The following is a 22,758-nucleotide window of genomic DNA, read 5'->3' as shown; positions in this document are numbered from 1 at the left end:
AATTTTTAATGTAATCCATCGAAATAAATAAAAACTTAAACTACGTGGTATGCAACCCCTTTATGCAAAATGGTTTTTTTTTTTTAAATAATTTTATCAATTATATCTTTTTTCTGGAGCCATCAGCCAATCAGCCATTACCTATTCCACTTTTCTTTTTTAGATTGATTAACTTTAATATTTGCTGCTAATCAAGCCGCTGATTCCCAACGAAATCGAACCGAAAATATGCAGCGGCAGCCAGCGGCAGCCAACATGGCACATGCGCAAATAAAAGGATGTTAAAACTCGCTTTTCTAGAAATCGGCGAAGGAATGTAAATCATATCGTAAAATCGGATGATAAAATAGTAAGAATTTATAATTTATTAAAAACTATCTTTAAAAAAAAATCATATTTATAGAAATAAATAAAATTTTATATACATTTAAATATAAGAAGTTAAAATCGGATGATAAAATAGTAAGAATTTATAATTTATTAAAAACTATCTTTAAAAAAAAAACATATTTATAGAAATAAATGAAATTTTATATACATTTAAATATAAGAAGTTATAAGAAAGCTTTTTAATATATTTTCAAATTTTATATGTAAATTATTTTAATTTTAAATAAAATATTTTTTTCATCAAGTTATCAATATGAAAATAATTAAAATTATACATACATACAATTTTATCCAAAATTTCAATTCGAAAAATATGTAAATACAAATAATGGAAATATTTGATTAATAATATATAGAAATTAGATCAGGATAATTGAAATATAACAAAAATTGTTAAAAAAATAATATAAAAATTACAATGTAAAATTGTGCTAGCAAAAATAATAGTTATTACTATATTTAGAAACTTAAAAAATCTAAAAATGATGCTAAAATAAATAAATAATAATGAATTTATGAATTAAAAGGAAATATTTTAAATATGTACAATCGTAAAGTTATATGAGTTAACTCATGATTTTAACAATTATATATATATATATAATTTAATATTATATTTTTTTTTGTGATTTAAGTTTTTTCACATAATTAAGAGAAAATAATTAAATTACTTAAATTATAATAAAAAAATTTTAATTTAATTAAATTAATTTTTATTTCATCTAATTAAAAGAGATTGAGATGTAATAAAATGAGCTATAAAAATTATAGAAATAGCAATTATTATACTTAGTATAGATAAAAGAAAAATTAGAAAAATTTAATTAATATACCAAATTAAGATGACAAATAATTTTGAAAAAATAATTTTTAAAAAGTGACAAATAAAATAAACATAGGTAGAAGATTAACTAATAATTAATAAATTATATAATAAAAATATTTTAATTATAAAAATAATTAATTTTCAAAATATATAAAGAAAAAATTTTAAAATTGAGACTCTAAATCTCCCATTTGTTATACTCAAAAGGATGTAATGATAATGATGATGATGATAATGAAACACTCTAATTGATTTGATGTTATTTTTTTAATATAAAATATTTAGCAGATTGAATTTGAAGAAAAAATTAAATATACTAAATTTAAAATTAAAATATCTTGATTTTGACTTTATTTTTCAGTTGTTTTAATTTTTTTATTATTAAATCTTTACCAAAAATACTTAAAAATTAAAATCAAATTATCAAAGTAAATTACAAAAATAATTAAACCAAATTAAATTGTGTCAATTCCATTTAATTTTAAATTTTAAATTAAAGAAGACACGTTTCTCTTTATTATCATCCACCCTCTTTATTATCATCTAATTTATCATGAATATAAAATTATAAATTACAATATTATCATTTGAAAAATATATAAATTGAATAAATCATATCCAAAAATGAGTCCTCCTAAACTCATAATACTAATAATAATAATAATAATAATAACAATAATAATAAATAATTGATGAAAAATCCTAACAACAATAATAATTGTGTGCATATAATTGTTTTATAGTTAGTAATTACTTGAAAATGTAAGTGTATACAGTAAGTTTTCCTTGTACCATATGTGTGTGCGTTTCTTTGAATTAATTATTAAAAAAAGATAATGATGTGAAAATATGAGTGCTTTTGTAGTATTTTTGTTTTTGTTTTTGAATCTCACATCTCTCAAATGGAGTGTGTGTGATACATAAATATATATATATAATTAACTTTTAATCAGTAATTACCTTAAAATATAAGTATATATAATAAAATTTTCCTATATTATGTGTGTATGCATTTTCTAAAATTAATTATCAAAAAATAATAACAATAATAACAACAATTTTACCGCCCTTGCAAACGCTCTTCCACAGTAATAAGGGTGATTGAGATGGGGTGTGTGGGAGCAATGATTGGCTGATTGGTCATACTACTTGGAGGTTTCCAATTGCCAAGACCAAAAGCAACGATAACGTACGAGCAATTGCATAACTAAACATTGAGTTTGTATCTTCTTTCCAGATAGTGGAACTCACGTCTCCATATTTTTCTTTTTCTCTCCAGTAGCTTTCCGATCACCGCAGGGTTGCCCTTCCGGATAGGTGTCTGGTCTTCTTTCTCCTACCTGATCATGGGTTTGCCCTTTTCATTTATTTGTAATCTTGGGCTTTTAGATGTTGCAAACCTTCGGCCTTCTAAAACCTCTTAATGAAACATGATCTTTCGGAAAAAAGAAAAAAAAAAAAAAAAAAAAACTCTCAATCTCTAATATCATTGATGTCTATAAAAAAAAAAAAATATTGAAGTCTCATGTCCTCCATTTAATATAAATTTAAATTTATATAAGAATGCATTTAATTATTATTAAATTAAATATATATATATTAAAATATATGTAGAATTAATTAGAATATATGTATAAAATGTATAAATTTATATATAAAAATTTAATTTAATGATGGATACACTTATCTTTAGATGATTTATTATTTTTGGACAATACATCTCTATTTCGAATATCACGATTACTAAATTATTATTATATTTTTTATATTAATAATTTATTGATAGTAATTTTATTTTAATCGTTTAACCCTGTTTCTCATAAAAACAAAAATCTCATATGCATTATCATGAGACATGTTTTTCTTGCAGTGGATTTTGTGCTGCAGTGATCTTGTTAAAGGAAATAAAATATATGGTTAATTATAGTCTTAACTCTTTAACTTGCAGTAGAGTTTACTTTTTTTATGGGCTTTTATTTTTTTTTAAAGAATTTTAAAATCAATTAAATTATGAATGGGGAGTTTTATGTGATAAAATTGTTATGAAATGAATAAAACAATTATCACAATTTATAGGTTTTAATTTTTCTTCAATAATTATTTTCCAGATATTTCTTGGACCTTCCATTTTGCTTAGGATAATTAAATTCCTACTTCACTAAATAAATAAAAATTGTCTTGGGTTTCAATTCTTATAAAAATAGGAATTTCATAAAAGTTTATTTTAATTTAAAAAGGTGTCTTCTATAATTTTATTTTTTAATATTTTATTTTTACTTTATTGTTCTATCTTCAAGATGTTGATTACTTCTACTATCTAAGAGGAATTGTTCATAAAAATAAGATTATAATAAAATAATAAAAAATTTTATTTCAAAATAGTAAGACAAAAAAATTAAAATATAAATTTTTAATTATAATAATTTTAAGATTAAAAAAAAATCAAAATAATTTGAACTAAGGATTTAAAGATTTTTTTTTAATTAAATGCATTTGCGGTAATATGTAAAAATTAATATAATATTGATGTCGAAGAAGTTTCGCGCTTGGTGAAGGTAGCAGCAAGCTGTGAAACAACAACAGCCAGGAGTGCCTTCGAAGGGCAAAGAAGATGAAACAATGGTTAGCTCTTAACCAGAGTTACCTACAGATTGATGGTTGATGGGTTTTTATCAAACGGTTAAGATCACTTCTCTCCATGATTAGTGGACAAAATGGTTTACTTCATTGCCAGCAATGTAAGTACTAAGAGAAAATGTTTTTAGAATAATTAAATAAATATTAGTTTTAAGGTTAGTGAAAGAGTGGATTCCACTAAAATGGGCCGAATGATGCGTAATGGGGTTGGAGTGGTCAGTTTTTGCTTCCAAAAGGAGTAGATTTTCCCTCACAAGTTACTTTGACTCCCAATACAAGACGTCAAGACGCGCTATCCTTGATGCCCGTCTCCTCCTGCATCTTCTTCAACTCCTCCTCCTCCTCCTCTCTCTCTCTATCTCTAATCAGCTACTTTTCTTCTTCTCTATCTATATAAAGCCTTTTGTTTGCGTTTTATGGTGCTCTACTCATGTGGCTTCCTAAACGACTTGAATTGGACTTGAACTGAAACACATTAATGTTTGTCGTTTTCTGTTGTTTAGTAAAAAATCTTTACACCTAAGACACTTTCCTCTGTCCATTTGCTCTGGCCTACTTGTTTGCTTCTTTCCTTTCGTTGGCTGGCAGTGGATGGATTTTGATTGGGGAGATGGGTCTTGGCCTATAGTCTCAGCTCGTGCCAAAATAACCTAAGTTTGTGCCATAATGGGAGAATCAGGTTAGTCCCCTTTTAATTTCACTTGCATACCCCGTTCTTTTCGTCCGCTGCCCATTCTTATCAGAAGGTCCAATTTAAAAATAACCTTGTAAAGTAGCCACCTTTGCCGAGCACAATCCACTGGGACTGTTTGGTTAAGCTAAGGTAATAGGATTTTCTATTCATTTCCCCAGCAACCAGACAGAGGGAATTGAAAATTTCCCAGCTTTTGGTGCTTTTTAAGGATTGGTTTACTTTTCTTGGATGTTTATTTTATTTGATATAATTAGAGTATTGTTGAAGATTCAGATTTTTTTTGGGGGGTTACTAGCAAGTGTTGCAGTAGTTCAAAATTTTGATTGTCTTTATAAATTTTGGTTTTCTGAGTGGTTGCAGAAGTGTGGCAACTGGCAAAGTACTGTCTGGCATGTAATATGCTAAATCTTGTTTCGAATATAGGTGCTTTTGGTTTCTTTTTAGTTGTAACTTATCAGGAAAGAGTGTCTCTGTCTCTCCCTTTCTCTTGTTTTTTATTCTTCAAGGTGTTCGAATTTTAAAATTTTCAGGGTTCAAATAGGATTATTATTTTGGGTATAATCTCTCTCTCTCTCTCTCTCTCTCTTGCACGTTTGCTGCGTTTGCCATCATCAATTTTTTGGGGGTAGGATTTTATTCGGTTTCTGATTTGGGTTCTTAGAAGAAAACACTTAAATTCTTTGAGGAATTGTAAATAAAATGTTCAGCCGAGGATCAATACTAGATTATCCTCATTCCATGCTTTTGGTGTCTGCAGGATAAGGGATTCCAAGTGTAATTTTGTCCACTATGGGTACGATGGCTGCATCTTCTGTCTCTACAGAGGCATCAAATTATGATGAAGTTTCTATGCAACAGAGTTTGCTGTTCTCTGATAGTCTTAAGGTGCTGCTTAAATTCATTCATTGGTACCTCGTCTACGAAGTCTCATTTAATCTTGCCAATCTAACTGAAAATTGAAGTTAGTATTTTCGATGCGTGCGTATTATGGTGTTTACTATTCTGGCATGCTAATTCTTTCGAAATCTTTTATTGGCCTTCTCTTTTATAAGCAGCCTTTCAGATCGACTCACCCTTCTAGTATTTTTGATATCCTTCATTTAAATATTGGTACAATTTGTGTCTTGCAATTAGGCTGTTTTAATGGATTTTTGTGGCATAATTTTTTCATTGCATCTATCTATTCCAGGATTTGAAAAATCTGAGAACACAGTTGTACTCAGCAGCTGAGTATTTCGAACTATCCTACACAAATGATGACCAAAAACAGATGTGAGTTGCCTTTGTTGGGAGTTGTCATGAATGGTATTAATGAAATAGGGACTGATGTTTTCTTTGTATCCCCCAAGAAATTAGAATCTCATTTCTATGCAGGGTAGCGGAGACATTAAAAGATTATGCCGTTAAAGCTATTGTGAATACAGTGGACCATTTGGGTTCTGTGACATATAAGGTTAATGATCTGTTGGATGTGAAGGTTGATGAAGTTTCTGGAACAGAGTTCAGTGTGTCTTGCATTGAACAGGTATGCCTTGATTTTCATTTTTCATTAAAATGTTTGAAGTTTAGGTTCTATTATGATATGAGATAGTGGGAAGAGAAGTACCATTTATGATGTGAATATTATATAGAAATCATTGAGGCGATTCCAATGATTCTACGTCAAATTTGAAGTTGATAGCTTGAAGAAGCCCGTATTTTGAATATTCACAGTTGAGAGTACCCCATAAAGGAAGAAAAGTATAGCAATGAACATAGAAAAATAAGTCCTTGTTCTGTATTAAGCATCAGTATGAGAAACTCTTGATGACCTTTGACTGATTGTATCTGAAGATGGAATCTCCCTTGTGTTAATTGCTTTTCAAAGACAGTCAAATGCCCTCTGTTTAGAATCTGTGGCTGTTTGTTTGTTCGTCTAGCAACATACTGGGAGATCTTTACAAATGGGGTTTGACATTTAATACTGACATTACATCTGAATAGTATGGAAGACACGTCATGCAGAATGGCTGGAAGGATATTTTTTTCTTTCAGTGGTTTTGTTTTGATTAAAGATAATGCTAGAGATCAGTGTACTGATGAACTGCACTGGAGTTAAAACATTTATATATGCTTTTAACTGAAGGATGGCCTTATTTTTCCCGTTTTGTGGTTTGTTAAGAGACTACGAGCATGCCAAGAATATATTGATCATGAGGGTCTCACCCAACAGTCACTGGTAATAAATACTCCAAAGTACCATAAGCGGTACATCTTGCCAGGTAATAATGCTTCCCTGTTTCCTTTACTGTTACTATGATTATTAACCAAGTTTAGTGTTTCCTTTTCTTCTTGCAATATAAAAACATGGATCTTTACAATCTGCCGATTCATGTCATGTTCAGTTGGGGAAACCATGCATGGAGCCATCCACACCAAATCAAAATATCTGGGATACAGCCTAGACAATGAAGATGTTTGGCATCAGTTCCGGAATGGTAAGGAATTCCTCCTAGTTTGTATTGGTTTCTGGTGTCCTAGGCAAGATTGTATAAGAATTTAATCCTTTATCTAATGTTACCAAAGTTGTTCGAGCAACGATCACAGAAACCCCCACATCTTCAGTCAGGTAAGATTGCTGCATCTTCTGTACTCATCAAATATTTAATCATGGTTAAGAGGATAATTTTAAGTTATGTTCCATACAGAAAAGGGCGTTCTCGTTCTCCTTCACCTGCTCGACGACCTCTGCAGCCATCTGCAACCTTTTCCTTTACATCTACCATGCCCCCAAAAGAATTAGGTTTGTTTACATGTCTCCTTAACAATTTGTTTTGCCTTCTTTTTCATGCAGTTTTCAGAACTTACTTTGGACTATTGTTCTTGAACTGATGATGCCTTCTTGCAAATCAGAGAAGCGCACAGTTTCACCGCATCGTTTTCCATTATTGCGCTCTGGGTCTGTGTCAAGTAGGCCAACAACCCCAAATGGCAGTAGGCCTACCACTCCAAGTTCAGTAGCTGCTGCAAGACTACGGGTGAGAATGGGTTAACTTTATCTATCATGTTAAAAGTTGAGAAGAAATTGCAGATAAACCTGCACAAAAGCATTGCTATGAAAGCATATGAAGTTATTTAATATTTGAAAATAGTTTTTTATATTTATTTAGCAGAAACGACTGCTGAATATTTGGAAATTTTTTTCTGTTTCTGTCAGTATCCTTCGGAGCTTCGAAAATCGGCTTCAATGCGAGTCCAAGCTGAAAAGGAGGAAAATTCCAAAGACAGTGAGCAATACCCCAGCAAAAGTAAACGTCTTCTCAAGGCATTGCTTAGTCGACGCAAATCTAAGAAAGATGATATGCTATATTCTTACTTGGATGAATACTGAAGGAAAAAGTTGTCTGTTAAAAAAAGGCCAAGGTTGCAGGGAACAATTGTGGACTTGGATTTCCTGATTTTCTCTTCTTTTGGTACCTCATTTTTCCTCTCGAGCAGTAGCTATTTATCATGTGATGTTAATTTTTTTCCTTTCAGGTGCAGTATTATTGCATATTTTGATTTGAAATCATGTCAAAGGAATGTCAGTTTACTCCTTTGTTGATTTATTCTGCTATTTGTAATTAGTTCTATATATGATATACTAGTCTAAGACCTGCACTTTGCGGTGGTGATATTAAAATTTTATATTTCTAAGAGTTTTAATCATAATATTGATTTCAATCTCCATGTTTGTGCTGTTCGAAAATAAGAATCTGCTGTACGCATGATCCTGCAATCATATATGTAGGCAAATGAAGTTTATGGACTCATCCTTAATGATCTTTACAGGTCAAAACTGAGCTAAAACACATTCTACAATTGATGAGAAATGGTTGCATGTAAGGAAGCCTTGAAAAACATGGCAATTATGTTAAAAGGATCAAGTTAAATCCATCTGTTGATTAAAATACCATGAAAGGTCTGAACATCATCACTTCTATTTTACAAAAAGAAGACGGTGATTGACCTGTAACAAAAAAACATGATGCATTTTTACACTTGGACCAGAACAGGCCTGAGTAAAACTTGAAAATCCTACACCTGATTAGACCACTTCTTTGAAAATCCTACATATCTTAAGTTATCAAGAGCGACAGAATCGATTAGAATTACACAACAGTACGACTAATTTGTTGATAATAACTGCATATCACAATTCCATTCCTTTCCCAAATTCTTCAGCCGTTTTTGTCTGTGAAAGTGGAAAATGATGCTCAAAGAAGTCTCGCTTCCACGGCCTCAAAATGCCTGTCAATAACGAGGAAAAAATGAAAATAAAAAATTAATTAGAAGGTAAATTAATTGGAATGATTTCCAATCAAATTGAGAATAGCCACAGATCTACCAAACTCAAGACTCCAGGGGGACAGCCCAGCGATAAGAACTTGAAAATTGGAATGTCCATCTTGGGTCTCTTTAATTTAATTTGGATATTCTTTACTATTTAGAAAGCAAATCCACGAGATTCAGCTACCATGTTTAAAAAGAAAATGCAGAAAATCTATCAACCACCACATAGATTAACTCACACTGACAACTTCCCACCAGAGATTGACATATGCCTTTTCACTTTATCTGGTTGCAACTGCATTAGAAAAAGTTTTTTGTTTTTTTTTTTTTTTTTTAAAAAGAAAATAGAGTTGCAAAAGAACAATCAATGAAGCAATTGAAGCATTCTCCTCAGACTCAAAATCCACTTCCAAGTCACAGCAGTGATTATTTATTTACATCAAACAATGTCATAAAGAAATTCTGGAAGGTAATGAACTATATCTTACTGTTGTAGTACAGCACCAACCACATCTCACCATATGCTTTGTTGAACATTTCAACATGGAGTTTCTATCTATGAGAGTTTATTTTTCAAAGTCATCAACATTATTTTGATATTCTCATCGTTTTAGCACTGATAATTCACATCTCTGACCTTCCCTGAATAATTATTATTGAACAGCAAGTGCTAAGGAAACACTAGTCTAGAATCTGAGAATTGTTGTGAAAATATAATGAAGTTCTGATATAATAAATTCTAGGCCATACTAAACATTTAAATCGCCTCTGACAATGTCCAAGGGCTACACTGATTAGCTCATAATCCCTGTATAGTTGTCACTACAAATTTAAAACCACATATTCAATTTTGTGACACTGTAACATCCCAAAATGAGATTGTTCTTGAAAGCCTTATGGACTTACCCTAAAATCATTCAAATAGCCACAAAATTGCTTCACCGATCACATTTTGAAACCAAATCACAATGGAAAACTCAAACACAGAAAGCAGAAGTTACACATTTTTAGCATTTTCTAGTTTCAATTCTACTCTTCTAAGCAACTTATAGCAGTCCTAAACATATGATGTAACCCCACAAGGCACAAGTGAGAATTACTTCATAAAAAAGAAAATATCATCAAAGATTATTTCTCTCAATCAATTAAAGGCAACATACCTCTAATTCATCCACTAAATAATTTTAAAAAAATAACAAATTAAAACGGGTAAATTAGGCCATTTGATAATTGCATCAATGATAAGTGATGATGAAGGAAAACCGCTGAGCAAGGCCGCCCAATTTGATGCGTCGTCAACAACACCTTTCATTCCTTGTGTTTTGTAATGTTGCTGCAAACCTTCTGCAGTGCCTTGTTTAGTCGCGTGAAAGCTGAAACAATCAATTCTTCTTGTAAAAGATTGTACATCCCAGAGTGAACACTTTCGATGCAATTTGGAGCCAAAAGAAAATATATTAATAATTATAAAATCATTGATTTAATGGATACAGATATAAATTATAGATAATTGTACCTAAAAAAATATTGGTATAAATTATAGATTAAATTTTAATTACTTCAAATCATTTAAATTAAAATTTTATTAATTAGAATATAGTTTAATTTAATATAAAAAAATAAAATATAAAGAAAATTTTTAAAATTTAAATAAATTTTATGGCTATTAGCAAATCATATAGACCAAAATTGCTAATTTTAAAACAACAGTGTCAATGAATAAAGTATATATTTTGAAAAACCTACTAGAATTTAAAAAAAAAAAAATCTAATGAATAATAATAGAAGTATTAGATAAAATATTATTAAAATGGAAAACGAAACATGCAGTTTCCTTGAACTTGCACGTGGTCTTTCTTGGAGTAAATAGAAAAAAGATGATGAGAAACTATGGATGGAATGGAATATTAGCATATCCTTTGAGTTGGTTATTTTCTCCAACATTATTTGTATTGTTGGAGTATGGTATATTACTTGGCACCTTTAGGAATCTCTCTCTCTCTCTCTCTCTCTCTCTCTCTCTCTCTCTCTCTCTCTCTCTCCTTTTTATTTAAACAGTTCTGCTTTAATTTGCTCTGTACTTTTGCTTTAAAACTTCTCTCTCTCTCTCTCTCTCTCTCTCTCTCTTTAATTTGTTTTCTACTTCTTCTGCAAGGTAATTTCTCTCACAGCTATGCTCATATATCAGGAAGAAGTGGCAGGTACGTTCGCCCTCTCTGTCTCTCTCTCTCTCTCTTTCTTTAGCATAATTGTTGCTAATTATTATTAATTATTACATGCACGAGAAGTTGATATAGTGATTATATTTATACTTAAGGAAATGAATAAAAGAAAATTAACGAACAAAATTATCTAAGGGAAGAAGATTAGCAGATTGATAAATTGCACGCATCGTGCTTCATCATTTTAAAGTTTTTTCTCATTCAATTATTTATTTTAAGAAAAATTAGTTTGGTTTTTTTATCACTTTCATCATCTTTAATTCACAAATAATTTCAATTATTAGCCTTTGTCTTCCTTCCTGTTTAAGATTCTTTGCCTTCTTATGTTAGCCCTCATTTTTTTTTCAGCCTTCTATTCTATATCTAATTTGTTTTGAATGTGTAGTCTTACACTTCATTTGAAGCATGTTTTTTGGAAGTAAGATATATATATATATATATATATATATATATATATATATATATATATATAATTTTTTTTTTAATGTAATTAAGAACTTATTTGGAGGGAAACTTATTTGGGAGGAAAGTTTTATAGGGAATGTAAGGTTTTGAGAGTTTTTGGAGATTTTTAAAATTTTCAAAACCTTCCCTTTTTATTTGGTGGAAAATTTTTTAAAACGATAAGAAGTTTTTCAAGATTTAAAATCTTTGAATTTGAATTTGAATCTGTGTTTAGGAGAGTGGAATGAATTTTCTAACCTATTAAATTGATGGGTTTAACAAGAATTTCTTTTTAAAATCTACAAATGCTTAAATTAAAAAAAAAATTATCATATTCTCAAATACTAAAAAAATAAAAAAGTTCAAAATCATAAAAAAATCTTACTTTAAAAAATTTTATTTTACAAAATCTTACTTTACTTTATGTCCAAGTTGAAGTGTTAGTTTTTCAACCTCAATTTTAGCGGTGTTGAAAAGGTTTTATAAATTAAAATATTAGTTATTACTAATACTTACCTTTTTCATATTCAAACAAAGATTTATAAACCATTATTTATCTTACCTTCCTCTCAAACAACATAAAATTACCTTACTTTTCATTATTGTATCTCACATTACTTTAAAAAATCTTTCTCACAATACTTTAAAAAATCTTACTTTACCACTTCATACTACTCCCTAGCTCGTAAACTCGTAAGCTTTGGCTGTTTTATTTTTATTCTCTCTCTTTTCTTTCTAACCTATGATGTTTTATGTTTCTATTCATCTTACCTCCGTTATTGTTATTAATTTTTCTCAAGAATAAATATATACACACACAACAAAAAATTAAAAATCTTAATACATGTATACCGTTGAAAATTGTATCTCCAATACAATTCTATCTTTGCCTTTGGTTCTCGAATCGCTAGACCATCTACTTGTTTTTTCCCCCATTTTTGTAGGAAACATACATAAATTGTTAAAATCATAGTTGCTAGTGTCCAGGCAACTTCAAATGTTCATCGGTAGGAACTTCAGATCTCTCTAATTACGAATGTCAATTATATGCTATTGTATATGCGTGTGCCCTGCCTATCAAAACTTATTCTGAATACAATGCACCACCAAGTGCAACTCACATTATCATTTATTGCCGCTGTATTAGGATGACAAATCAATAAACCCTGCACAATGAAGGGAAATAATTTATTCTCTCGATAAATGACAAGCATTTCTTAAAACGAATTACATGTGAAACCAAGTTCCTTACCTGTAAAAATTAGGTTCATTGACAATTAGCTTATGTAAGTGAAGCCTCAACTCTAGATGGTCTCAGACTCCTTTGAACCCTTCGTGCACGCTCAAATACCAACACAAAGAGACTACAAATATATAATAGGCATATATGTATCTTTTCAGCTATGCTAAATGTTGGCCGATCTGTACTTGTCGTAGTAAGTGACGTCCATGTCAATCTCAAAGTGGCTGACAGAAAACAACAGAAATTATCACATAATCTAGGAAAGAAAATAGCTACTAAGTCCTACTTGTGTGGATAGAGCTAACTAATAAACTGCAACTCAGCAGACTGTTATAACAATTTAATGTGTTCATATCATGAATTGTTGTTAATCAGCACAGTTTTTCAATCCACTCATCTTTATCTTCACCTCTCTAATCTAAAGCATCTTGAAATTGAAAGAAAAGATGCTAGGATGTAGCAGCTCTATAGTCCATGGAATTCCATAACTTACACCATATTTGTCATCGTCCTAGCTTCTCTTCCCCAAAATAGGATGAAAACAAAATATAGGAAAAGGAAGCTTAAGCATTGACCTTATAGGCAATTATATGCTTCTATCTCAAGGTTACAGTTGCTTCTCAAGCACATGAAAGGAAAACCTTTTAACTGTGCATGCTTACCAGATTTTTTCTGGGGCAAATTAGTCCAATCGTGTGGGCTAACCTTCGATTCAGATGCCTTTATCAATTCATGAAGAGCTTGATTGACCTGAAATTTTAAAATGCAACAGATACGTATATGGATTAATTTTCACCAAAGTGCAACTGATAAAGTCTGGATTAATTTCGCTAAAGTGCAATTGATAAAATCCAAGAGGCTGCATGTTTTGTGATATATTACTTTATCAAAGTAATAAAATTTTCAAACCAAGGAGGCACAACGATATGTTTCTGACAATTATTAAAGTAATATCCAGTCATATATTACTTTAGGTGTGGTGTCTTAATTCATGGATGCCTAAAGAATTGTGTGCCTAGTTCTACATGAAATCACTAGTGCATTTTTGTTGCTCTTTAAGCAAATACGATGTTATAATTTGCACTTGATAATATGCTTTAACTTACTCCCATCAAATTATAATTTTGGAATTGCAGATTTTTCAACAAGACATAGTCAAATGGCCTTCTTCATAAAAAAAATCAACAAGACATAGTCGAATGGCCTTCTTCATAAAAAAAATCATACACAGAAGGAATACCTCCTTAGTCCTCTCATGACTCACTAAATGACCACCATGCAGATCTATCATCCTAGCAACTGGCTGCAGCTTCTCTGCAAGTCTCTTGGCGTAGTATATTTGAGCAATGATATCATGCCTACATTCAAAGAACCTCAAATTAATCTTAAGCAGGTATGCTTTATCAAGGATGTAGTTAATAGCACATCATAGGCATGGATGCGGTCCGGTTCTAGGTTGAACCCGGAACCCTTAGGGCTAGAGACTTGGGATCGGACCGAAGGGTTCTCCTCAATTCTGATTCCGGTTCAATTCAGTTTAATCTGGTTCATCAGGTTTGATCAAATCCGACAGTCAAAATTATTATTTTTTTTAAATAAAAAATCTGGTTTTTGACCTAGAACCTAACCAAACTGGTCAAAATTGATCTTGTTCAAGATGGTTCTGGTCAACTCTAGGTTTGATTGGTTCTGGTTCAAACCCAAGCCAGACCCATGTCTAGCATATCACCATAAAAAAATGCCCAAAACATCTAAAAATAAAGACATTATACACATGCAAATGATTCATTTCACCGCACGATATGATGATACTTTGCACAAAAATCTTGATAATACCCAAACACAAGTAGGTATGCACGCACACACAAACACATTGACTTAAAAATAATTTGTAATTATATATATCTATATATATAGGTTGACTAAGAACCTTGTCTTTATTTTTTGGTTCTTTCATTTCAACCCATGTCGCAGTTCATCCAAATGCTTAAAAGCACCAAAGAATTTATTGTTTAAATATGTTTTATTCACTGGCGAAATAGAAAGACAGAAATATGAAATTGCAGAAAATGCTGGCACACGTATATTAAACAAATGCTTTGCCATTAACCATACATTCAATGTCATTAAGAAAGAGCAGTATAACTGTTTGCAGGGAATCTATACTACCTGCCATGTATCACAGATACAAGAAATCCAGCAGAGCGGATAACTTCAATTTCCATTTGTGTCATCTTATGTGTCCAACAAGCATTGATTTGACCTTCAAACCCATAGTTAGACTGCATCCCAGTTGATGATATGCCTTTTACATATTCCTGCAATATAACCAGGGACATCTTTATGCATAATGCAATACTATGAAATGCGTAACTAAACTACAAGTTGCAATGTAAAGTAATTAATCAAGTATCTCATATAACCAGGGACATCTTTGCGCATATGATGAACAGGCTTTTTCTTACTTGATATAAAATTGCTCTTCTCGTCTTACACCCAACATATTCCTCAAGAAATTCCTGTATATCAGAGGAAAAAGTGAGATTGACTGATCTCCCACATAATCAACATGAAATCTGTCTACAAAGTAAAACAAGTAAAGAGCATATCCCCAGATATTAAAATTTAATAGTTTTAACTGCTCCTAATTTCGTGCAGAAAGATCACAATTTCTACTTTCTAGTTGCTGACAATTGCCTGTATAAAGTTTGTTTGCAGCCATTTAACTCTCCAATATGTATTTCACGATGAGAAAAATAGCAGCGTAATTGGAGACAGCGTAAAAATGGCAGTTACACAAATATGTTACCCATAAATCATTTTCAACTTATAGTTTCAGTTTCTTATCAAACATTAGTCATATTTCCAAATCAGCTAGTTGGCAGAATCAACAACATTTTTTCACCTTTGTGTAATGGGTATCTAAGTCAACTGCTGCCCTTTGCTCAGGAGTCTTTGCCTTTAAGAAACGGATTGCAATTGACACTGTTTGGCGATCAAGCTGCAAGAAATGAATGACATAGTTTAACGAAGAAATTAGAAATAGCAATCCATTTATGCCTATTGGGATAAAGGCTGAAATAAAACTCCGCATTTCGATTTGTGAAGCAGTTCTAATTTAAGAGATTCAAGATTCTTAAAATTGCAATCTGTCCTGTACCATATCAAGCAACTTACATTTTAAAAGCTACAAAATCCATATCCTTGAAAGAAGACCTTGCCATGAAGAAACCATAAACAGATAAACTTACCATACTGATAATAAGCATTTCAAGATAATAACCATAACCTAAGAATTCCACACCATGGGCATTAACAAAACCATATAGTTCTGTTATTCAAATTTGTTATGCTTTCAAACAAAATTAATTATCATTTATGACAGTATTTAAAGGGTAAAAGAATTTGCTTATGACATATAAGCCAAAATGCTAGATGGCAAAAAGGAATATGTTCAAACCTAGGAACAAGGGCCCTAATATTTACAATCAATCGCCAAAATTCCAATTTTAAGTTGTTTCTGGAAACATCTAATCCAACACCTCTTTTCAAGATTGTTATATTTACATACTGCAAATACCCAACTGAAATATGCTGGATTTGTCTCAGCATTGGGATGCCTAAATATTCAAGCCATATCACACCAAGGTGCACTTAAAATTTTTCAACCCAAGCAAATTCCAACCAGTCTCAAGCTAAACATCAGGCAGCGCACAGTCCCAATAGGGACCAACCTGCTACGCTGCAGCCCCCCAGCAGCCCCCCAAGCACTATAGCAATTCTTGTGTTTAGCACACAAGCAAAACACAAAAATTAGTAAAATTTTGCCCTAAGCAAGTAAGCAACATGACCATACATAAGTAGCCATGTAATCTACATTAATGAGGCAACAAGTATGGATCACATTCTTTGACTACATGCTGGTTGAATAGGTTAGGATCCTATGCTGACTTATTCAAATTCAAACATTGACATGGTCATAATTGATTGCTGGAGTAGCTTTGAAATATTTTTCTGTTAGTTTCCCAACTTAATTTATTAACGTTTTGAATACACATCTCATGAGTCCACTACTAACTAGATTGACTTAGGGTAAACCGCTTGAGTTATGCTGAGGGCAGTTTCAGACCTAACCCAAATTTCAACCAATTCACAATAAACATGCCCTTGTCACATATCACAAGGTACTTCATCATGCACAGGTTTGACAATTATTTTAATTGATATTTGTGTGATTAATAGGTGCTTAACAACATGTAGTGTAAAAATATTCGGCTTTCAGACTTGATACTTTTGGCTTCTAATTCAAAATTTTGCACAAAAATGAGAAACGTGATAAAAATATCAGATGAGGCTAAAAGGGGAAAAATATATACAATTCTATGCTGTCATATTCGTCAAATCATAAGCTTCCCAGTCATAACCGTAAATGAAGAATTTTCAGGAAAAATAATAATAATAAAGATACTCTAAAGACTGTTCCTCACAAAGAAGCTCCTTTCGTGCTAGCAAAATTCTTTTGAGGATTCAAAATCACGCAATTGCTATAGAAGTTACACAATACAGATTTTCTTTGCCAGATTATCCAGCTGTGAGTCTACTTGTGTTATATGAGTAACAAGTCAGACAAGAAGTCTCAGGGCTCAATAAATGAAACAAATCTATAGAAGCAACGAGTTGCAAGGATGGACATACCAAGCAATGTTCGGAATCAGCAATCTATCGGTACTAGGATATTCACACAATCAATTACTAATTTTGGTTTAGGTCCTACATACAAATATATTCAATCACAGCAAAGCCAACTCATGGCTACACAACAATAAGAGACTAACACTCCAAATGATGTGCAATTAATGTGCATTGCATTTCAGGAGTTCCCAAAGTCAAGAACAACAGAAGATAAATCCATCAAATAAACTCTAGAGAGTATAATATGTTCATCACCTAAGAATGGAGTAGGTATGACGGAAATGAATAAATAAAATTTCTTAGATTCAGTGAAATAGAAAAAAATATATATATAATCAGGTAGAATCAATTTCCAGCTAAGTCTTTCAAAAGCTTTCTCCAACTTCACAATCAGATAATACAAGGAACTTGGGAAATGCTCAAATGCATATGATAAGCTGTTTCAAGCTGATATATAAATAACGTAATCCACTTCAAAAAAAGAATTTTCAAACAGAAAAAAAGAAAAAATAAGAGTTGCAGAGAAAACTAATGCCCATGTTCTGCAATTCAGAAATAAAAGAAGCTTGCTCAGCTGTTCAGTGACAAAAAGGATGTATACCTTTGGAAAACATTCAAAACCTCCACCAGTAACATTAAGTAATGCCAAAGATAGAACCCTGTCAGGCACCATTGCTGCTAACTTGCAAGCTATCATAGCCCCTGTTTCAGCAATAATACATCAAGTGAGTTAGAAGATGATTGACACAGATATCAGTTAATGTAAACAGTTCAATTTTATCATAAGTTCAACTCCCAGACGATTAGAGTTGAACAAATAACATCAAAATCAATAGCTTCCACAGATTTGTCTGTGATGTGGTTGCAATTAAAATGTACCTATAGTTTTTAGAATCGAATCAGACCAATCAATTTAATCGGAAACTGGACTAGTGGTCAGTTGATTAAGACATAAAACATTTTTTTTTCTAAGCTGGTAACCAGTCAATCCAGTGGGGGTTTAAACTTTAAAGCAGGTCAACCAATTTATTAAAAAGATGCATTTTAAAAGCTATTGTCATTTGATCTACACAATACATTTGCCTCTTTTTCTTCTAATGTATATACAAAAACATAACAAAATCAAATTACATCTATTAGATAACTATATAAAACATATCAAAATCATTTATTCTATTAATTTCAATTATATTGTATTAATATAAAATCAATTTTTTGACTAGAAAAGTTAATTGTGTCAATACTTTATTTTATTAGCATATTAACTTGATTTATTGAAATTTTTATTTTACAATCTTTATCGTGCTATAAAATTTTCTCTATTCATTGGGGTATAATATTTAATACATCAAAATTTATTTTTTATTAATATAAATAAATTTACCATTATGAAAATTTCAATCTGAATATTTCTTCTATTGTAAAATATTATAATTTAAATCTAAAATTTTAATTAAAAATTTTGTAATATTTTTCAAAATATTATATATTAAAATTTAATTACATTTATTTTAATAACTATTTATAAAATACATTCAATTACTAATTGCAATAATCAATTATTATTTTTAATTTTATAATGTATAATTAATTTATGCATAATAATATATCATTAAAACCTGGTTTGAGTCAGTTGAATTTTTTCAAACGGAGCCGGATTTGAAAACCTTTACATGTACCTCATCATCACTGCTGTAGAAGTGTAAAAGTTGTTCCAACTACAACTTAATTGGAGACACATTTGCTCAAACAACAAAGGTAATACAAAGGACTTACCCATTGAATGGCCAAAAACATGGGCTTTTTGCCAGCCCAGATGATCCAGTAAAGCAATGGCATCTTTTGCCATTATTTTTGTTCTACAACCAGCAATCAGAGAAAATGTATATGATCAGAGAAGAACTAATATATATAATTAAATATACACTCAGGTTACACTAACTATCTTGAATTTAACGAAATAATTTTTCCTAAATTTTCTCAGCAAACAAACAGAGAAAAAAAAATTATATTGAATTTGACATTCACACCGGAAATAAGAAAACTCACGTATATTGGGATTTTTTGGTGGGTATGGAGCTGCGACCCATACCGCGATTATCAAATGCACAGACCTCGATACCACCACCCATTTCAGTATCACCTTCCTCGCGTGAATTCTGATCAAAGATCCTCAATTGATCATCATCAGTCGGTCTATCGCTACCCGTCAGACCCTTTATTTGCGGGCCCCAGGAATCATGCGTCCCAGCCAATCCTGACCCGTCAATTGATCACCCAAAGAACCCATCAACGATCGAGAAATTTCCAACAAAAGAAAAAAATACAAAATATTAAAAGAAAATTTCCATAACAGAGACAGAGCTACCTATGATGAGTAGGACCTTTGTCGGTCCATGACCGTACGTTCTGTAGAAAATTTCGGTGCCATTCTTGCAAGCTCCGTCCGGATTGGTCTGAGGATCGGCGACCTTGCAAAACGGCATCGTTTTTCGTCCTTTCGCGCGCAGGTGTACAGATGTTATAAATTGAGCTTTCAGCTTCCAGAAAGAGGAGAGGGAATACAAAGGAATGGTAAGAAAAATGGTCCTTCTTGGCCTGAATTATATAGGGGAGATGAGAGATAATGGGAAGGGCACGCGTGGCAGTTAAAGAATGCGTCGTGCCACGTAGGATGGTTGGCGGGCGGCTATTGGGTCAAAAGCTACAGTCTCAGGCCGGGAGGGTGAAACTTTACCCATATTATAATAAACTTTTCATCTTTGAACTTTTCTTCATCTGGAATTTGACCTTTTTGTTTTTGACAGTGCTTTTCCATTTTTTTAGTAATAATTAGAATGCACTTTTGTTTAGTTCAAACATGGCAAATTATCTACAGTGAAAGTTCTTTTAAGACGTATGAATTATCAATATAATGACATATTTAATTATATATATATATATATATGTTGAATTTTTTTAAAATTGTTAATTTTTTTATAAATTAAATTATTTAAAAGGGACAAATTTTGTTATTGATGCTCTAGCCTATAAAAGTCATGCCATTGATCGTGATATAATCGTTCCATCAATTTTTTTTTTTTTTTTTTGAGAAAATCGTTTCATCATCTTCTCCTTTGGAGATCTCTTCTTGATTTGCTGTTGATGTAGTTTGGGTGCGATTAGACATAGTTAAGGGTCAATTTGAAATTGAATTAGCTCAAATCAATATTAAAATCGGATCATAACATATTAAAATCAAACATTGAATTGTAATGAAAGTATCAATTTGATCAAACCAAAATTTTTAAAATAATAAGTTATGAAATTGGATCAAAATTTAAAATCGAAACTAAATCTAAATAGGTACCATAATCAGTGTATTCTATGAGGCCAAATTCAATTTCCTAAACTTTGAATTGAAATAACTAATTGGCATATAAAAATCTTTTGTTTGGTATAACATAATATAATCAATTATATAATATATTAAATATTACATTACTTTGTTTGAAAGAACAAAAATTGTAATGTAATTACTATTGCAATTTTATGTTCACATATATATAAAATTTTTGATTTATAATATTAGTTTATTAAATAATATTTTATTTTAAAATTATTAATATTTTCACCATTACTATTATCACTTAGTGGTGGTACCGATAACAATGATAGTGGATATCGTGGTGACAATGGCTAAGTCAGTGACAGAGCCATAAGTTTAATTTAGATAGATTCAATTAAAATATATGATTTGATAATAAATCACTTATTTAGATGTTGATTTAAAAGATTAATTAGCTAATAATGATAATTTTATATAGTGATAAAATCATTTTATAATTATAAAATAAAAATATTTAATAAATATAAAAATAAATACTTTAATTTTTTTAAAAAAATTAATTTGTTAAAAATTAAATGCAATTGCTATTAGTTTAAAAATATAATGAATTATTAATTTCGTGAATTACTAAACTTAAAATATATTGATGGCTTAATATTAAAAAAATTATTCAATTTATCTCAACTTTTTTTAAAAAAATTATAAAAAGTAAATTCAGTTAAAATTATAAATTTAATAAAATAAATGATATTATGAGATAAATTTTTTTTCTTTTAACTTGAGTATGAAGACATTTTAGTAAAAAAAAAATCTAAAATAGTAATGAAATTACAAGAATAAAGCTACTAATATTTTAAATTAATTAAAAAAATAAAAAAATTATGTTAGACTTTCATTTAATGATATTATCCAATAATTTAAATTTTAAAAAATAGAAATGGTAATTATGGATTTGTTGAATAAGAAAATGATAAAATAAAATTGATGAAGAATACAGGATTAAGAGACAATAACGATTTGGATTTTTTTTTAGTACGTGAATTTGTATTTAACTGTTAGTATCATTCTTTTAATAAATAATTTAGAGTTTTTTTTTTATAAAATTACTATTAAATCCACTTAAAACTTTCAAAACCCTCAAGGGTCTATATTCATCAAAATTTAATATAAAAATATAATTTTTTTTAAATTACTATTAAATCCTTAAAAGTTTTCAAAATTTTAGGAGACCCAATGCTCCTCTTGGTCCCAACATGGCTCTGTCCATGGGCTAAGTGGTAGGAATAACAAGCTATTAGGTGATGATAGAGATAACAGGGCGATAACAATGGTTGTAGCGCGGTTAGGTGGCGAGAGTAATAATGCACTAGTGTTGTTAATAAATAAAGAAAATTAATATAAATAATTATGATTATATTATTTTTATATTTAATAATTATTATATTATTTAAAAGATAATTATTTAGATATTATCGTTCTTTTTACATTAAATTATTTTGTATTACTAAATAATGTAACAAATATATAATATAATAACGATTATATTATACTTTTGATTATGATATATTAGACATAGCCAATGTTTTTTCGATGATAGTCACTTTTTATCTTTTAATTTTATATTAAAATAGTGCTAAATTTGAAACAATAAAAAAAAGCACATATTAATTAAAATAAACTATAAAATTCTAATAATTTATACTTTATATAAAAATTATATTTCCTTTTAAAATAAATTATATATACTCTTTAACACTATGCTGGTTGTATAAACAAGAGCAGTTAGGTATCATATATGATAAATAACAGAATAAAACATAATAAAATTAATAGATCAAAGTGTACTTTATATTTAAAATACCAATAAAATAAATATGTATTTTGAATTAATAATGAACACATGTGAGAAATGGTATCTTGTATGATTTAGTTGACCCCTGTTTTGATTGTTTGTTTCATGCATAACTGATC

The 22,758-nt window shown here is 30.1% G+C and overlaps 2 protein-coding genes and 2 long non-coding RNA genes across 21 annotated transcripts; 2 read left to right on the top strand and 2 right to left on the bottom strand.

Annotated features, from left to right (window-relative positions):
• Positions 1-4,132: 4,132 nt before the first annotated feature.
• Positions 4,133-9,186, top strand: LOC110637383 (protein ABIL2). 16 transcript variants are annotated; one of them, XM_058152867.1, is made up of 10 exons: positions 4,133-4,532; positions 5,305-5,432; positions 5,737-5,819; positions 5,904-6,072; positions 6,673-6,808; positions 6,932-7,024; positions 7,113-7,155; positions 7,235-7,329; positions 7,440-7,564; positions 7,744-9,186. In XM_058152867.1, exons 2-10 carry the CDS (start codon positions 5,337-5,339, stop codon positions 7,915-7,917), a joined length of 1,014 nt encoding a protein of 337 aa, XP_058008850.1. In that variant the 5' UTR covers positions 4,133-4,532; positions 5,305-5,336; the 3' UTR covers positions 7,918-9,186. The 16 variants fall into 16 exon arrangements, with proteins under 16 accessions (XP_058008850.1, XP_021643145.2, XP_058008857.1 ...); XM_021787453.2 differs by having other exon boundaries at positions 4,140-4,532; positions 5,922-6,072; XM_058152874.1 differs by having other exon boundaries at positions 4,141-4,532; positions 5,305-5,455; positions 5,922-6,072.
• Positions 8,435-10,390, bottom strand: LOC110637386 (uncharacterized). Its single transcript, XR_002491504.2, has 2 exons — positions 10,164-10,390; positions 8,435-8,816 (listed from the first exon to the last, which is right to left on the bottom strand). It is a non-coding gene; the product is annotated as an uncharacterized LOC110637386 (long non-coding RNA).
• Positions 10,391-10,862: 472 nt separating this feature from the next.
• Positions 10,863-15,192, top strand: LOC110637392 (uncharacterized). Of its 3 annotated transcripts, none has more exons than XR_002491507.2 (3): positions 10,869-11,059; positions 13,904-14,160; positions 14,908-15,192. It is a non-coding gene; the product is annotated as an uncharacterized LOC110637392 (long non-coding RNA). The 3 variants fall into 3 exon arrangements; XR_002491505.2 differs by having other exon boundaries at positions 10,870-11,059; positions 14,923-15,192; XR_009151222.1 differs by lacking the exon at positions 14,908-15,192 and having other exon boundaries at positions 10,863-11,059; positions 13,904-14,332.
• On the bottom strand, positions 12,353-20,069 carry LOC110637391 (uncharacterized). The gene is made up of 11 exons (XM_021787477.2): positions 19,828-20,069; positions 19,509-19,716; positions 19,236-19,318; positions 18,061-18,161; positions 15,673-15,768; positions 15,233-15,286; positions 14,937-15,085; positions 14,008-14,125; positions 13,430-13,517; positions 12,777-12,991; positions 12,353-12,690 (listed from the first exon to the last, which is right to left on the bottom strand). Exons 1-10 carry the CDS (start codon positions 19,943-19,945, stop codon positions 12,807-12,809), a joined length of 1,200 nt encoding a protein of 399 aa, XP_021643169.2. The 5' UTR covers positions 19,946-20,069; the 3' UTR covers positions 12,353-12,690; positions 12,777-12,806.
• Positions 20,070-22,758: the final 2,689 nt, after the last annotated feature.

This window comes from Hevea brasiliensis, chromosome 9 (genome assembly GCF_030052815.1).
Source record: "Hevea brasiliensis isolate MT/VB/25A 57/8 chromosome 9, ASM3005281v1, whole genome shotgun sequence".
Lineage (NCBI taxonomy): Eukaryota > Viridiplantae > Streptophyta > Magnoliopsida > Malpighiales > Euphorbiaceae > Hevea > Hevea brasiliensis.
This window is presented reverse-complemented; position numbering and strand designations above follow the sequence as displayed.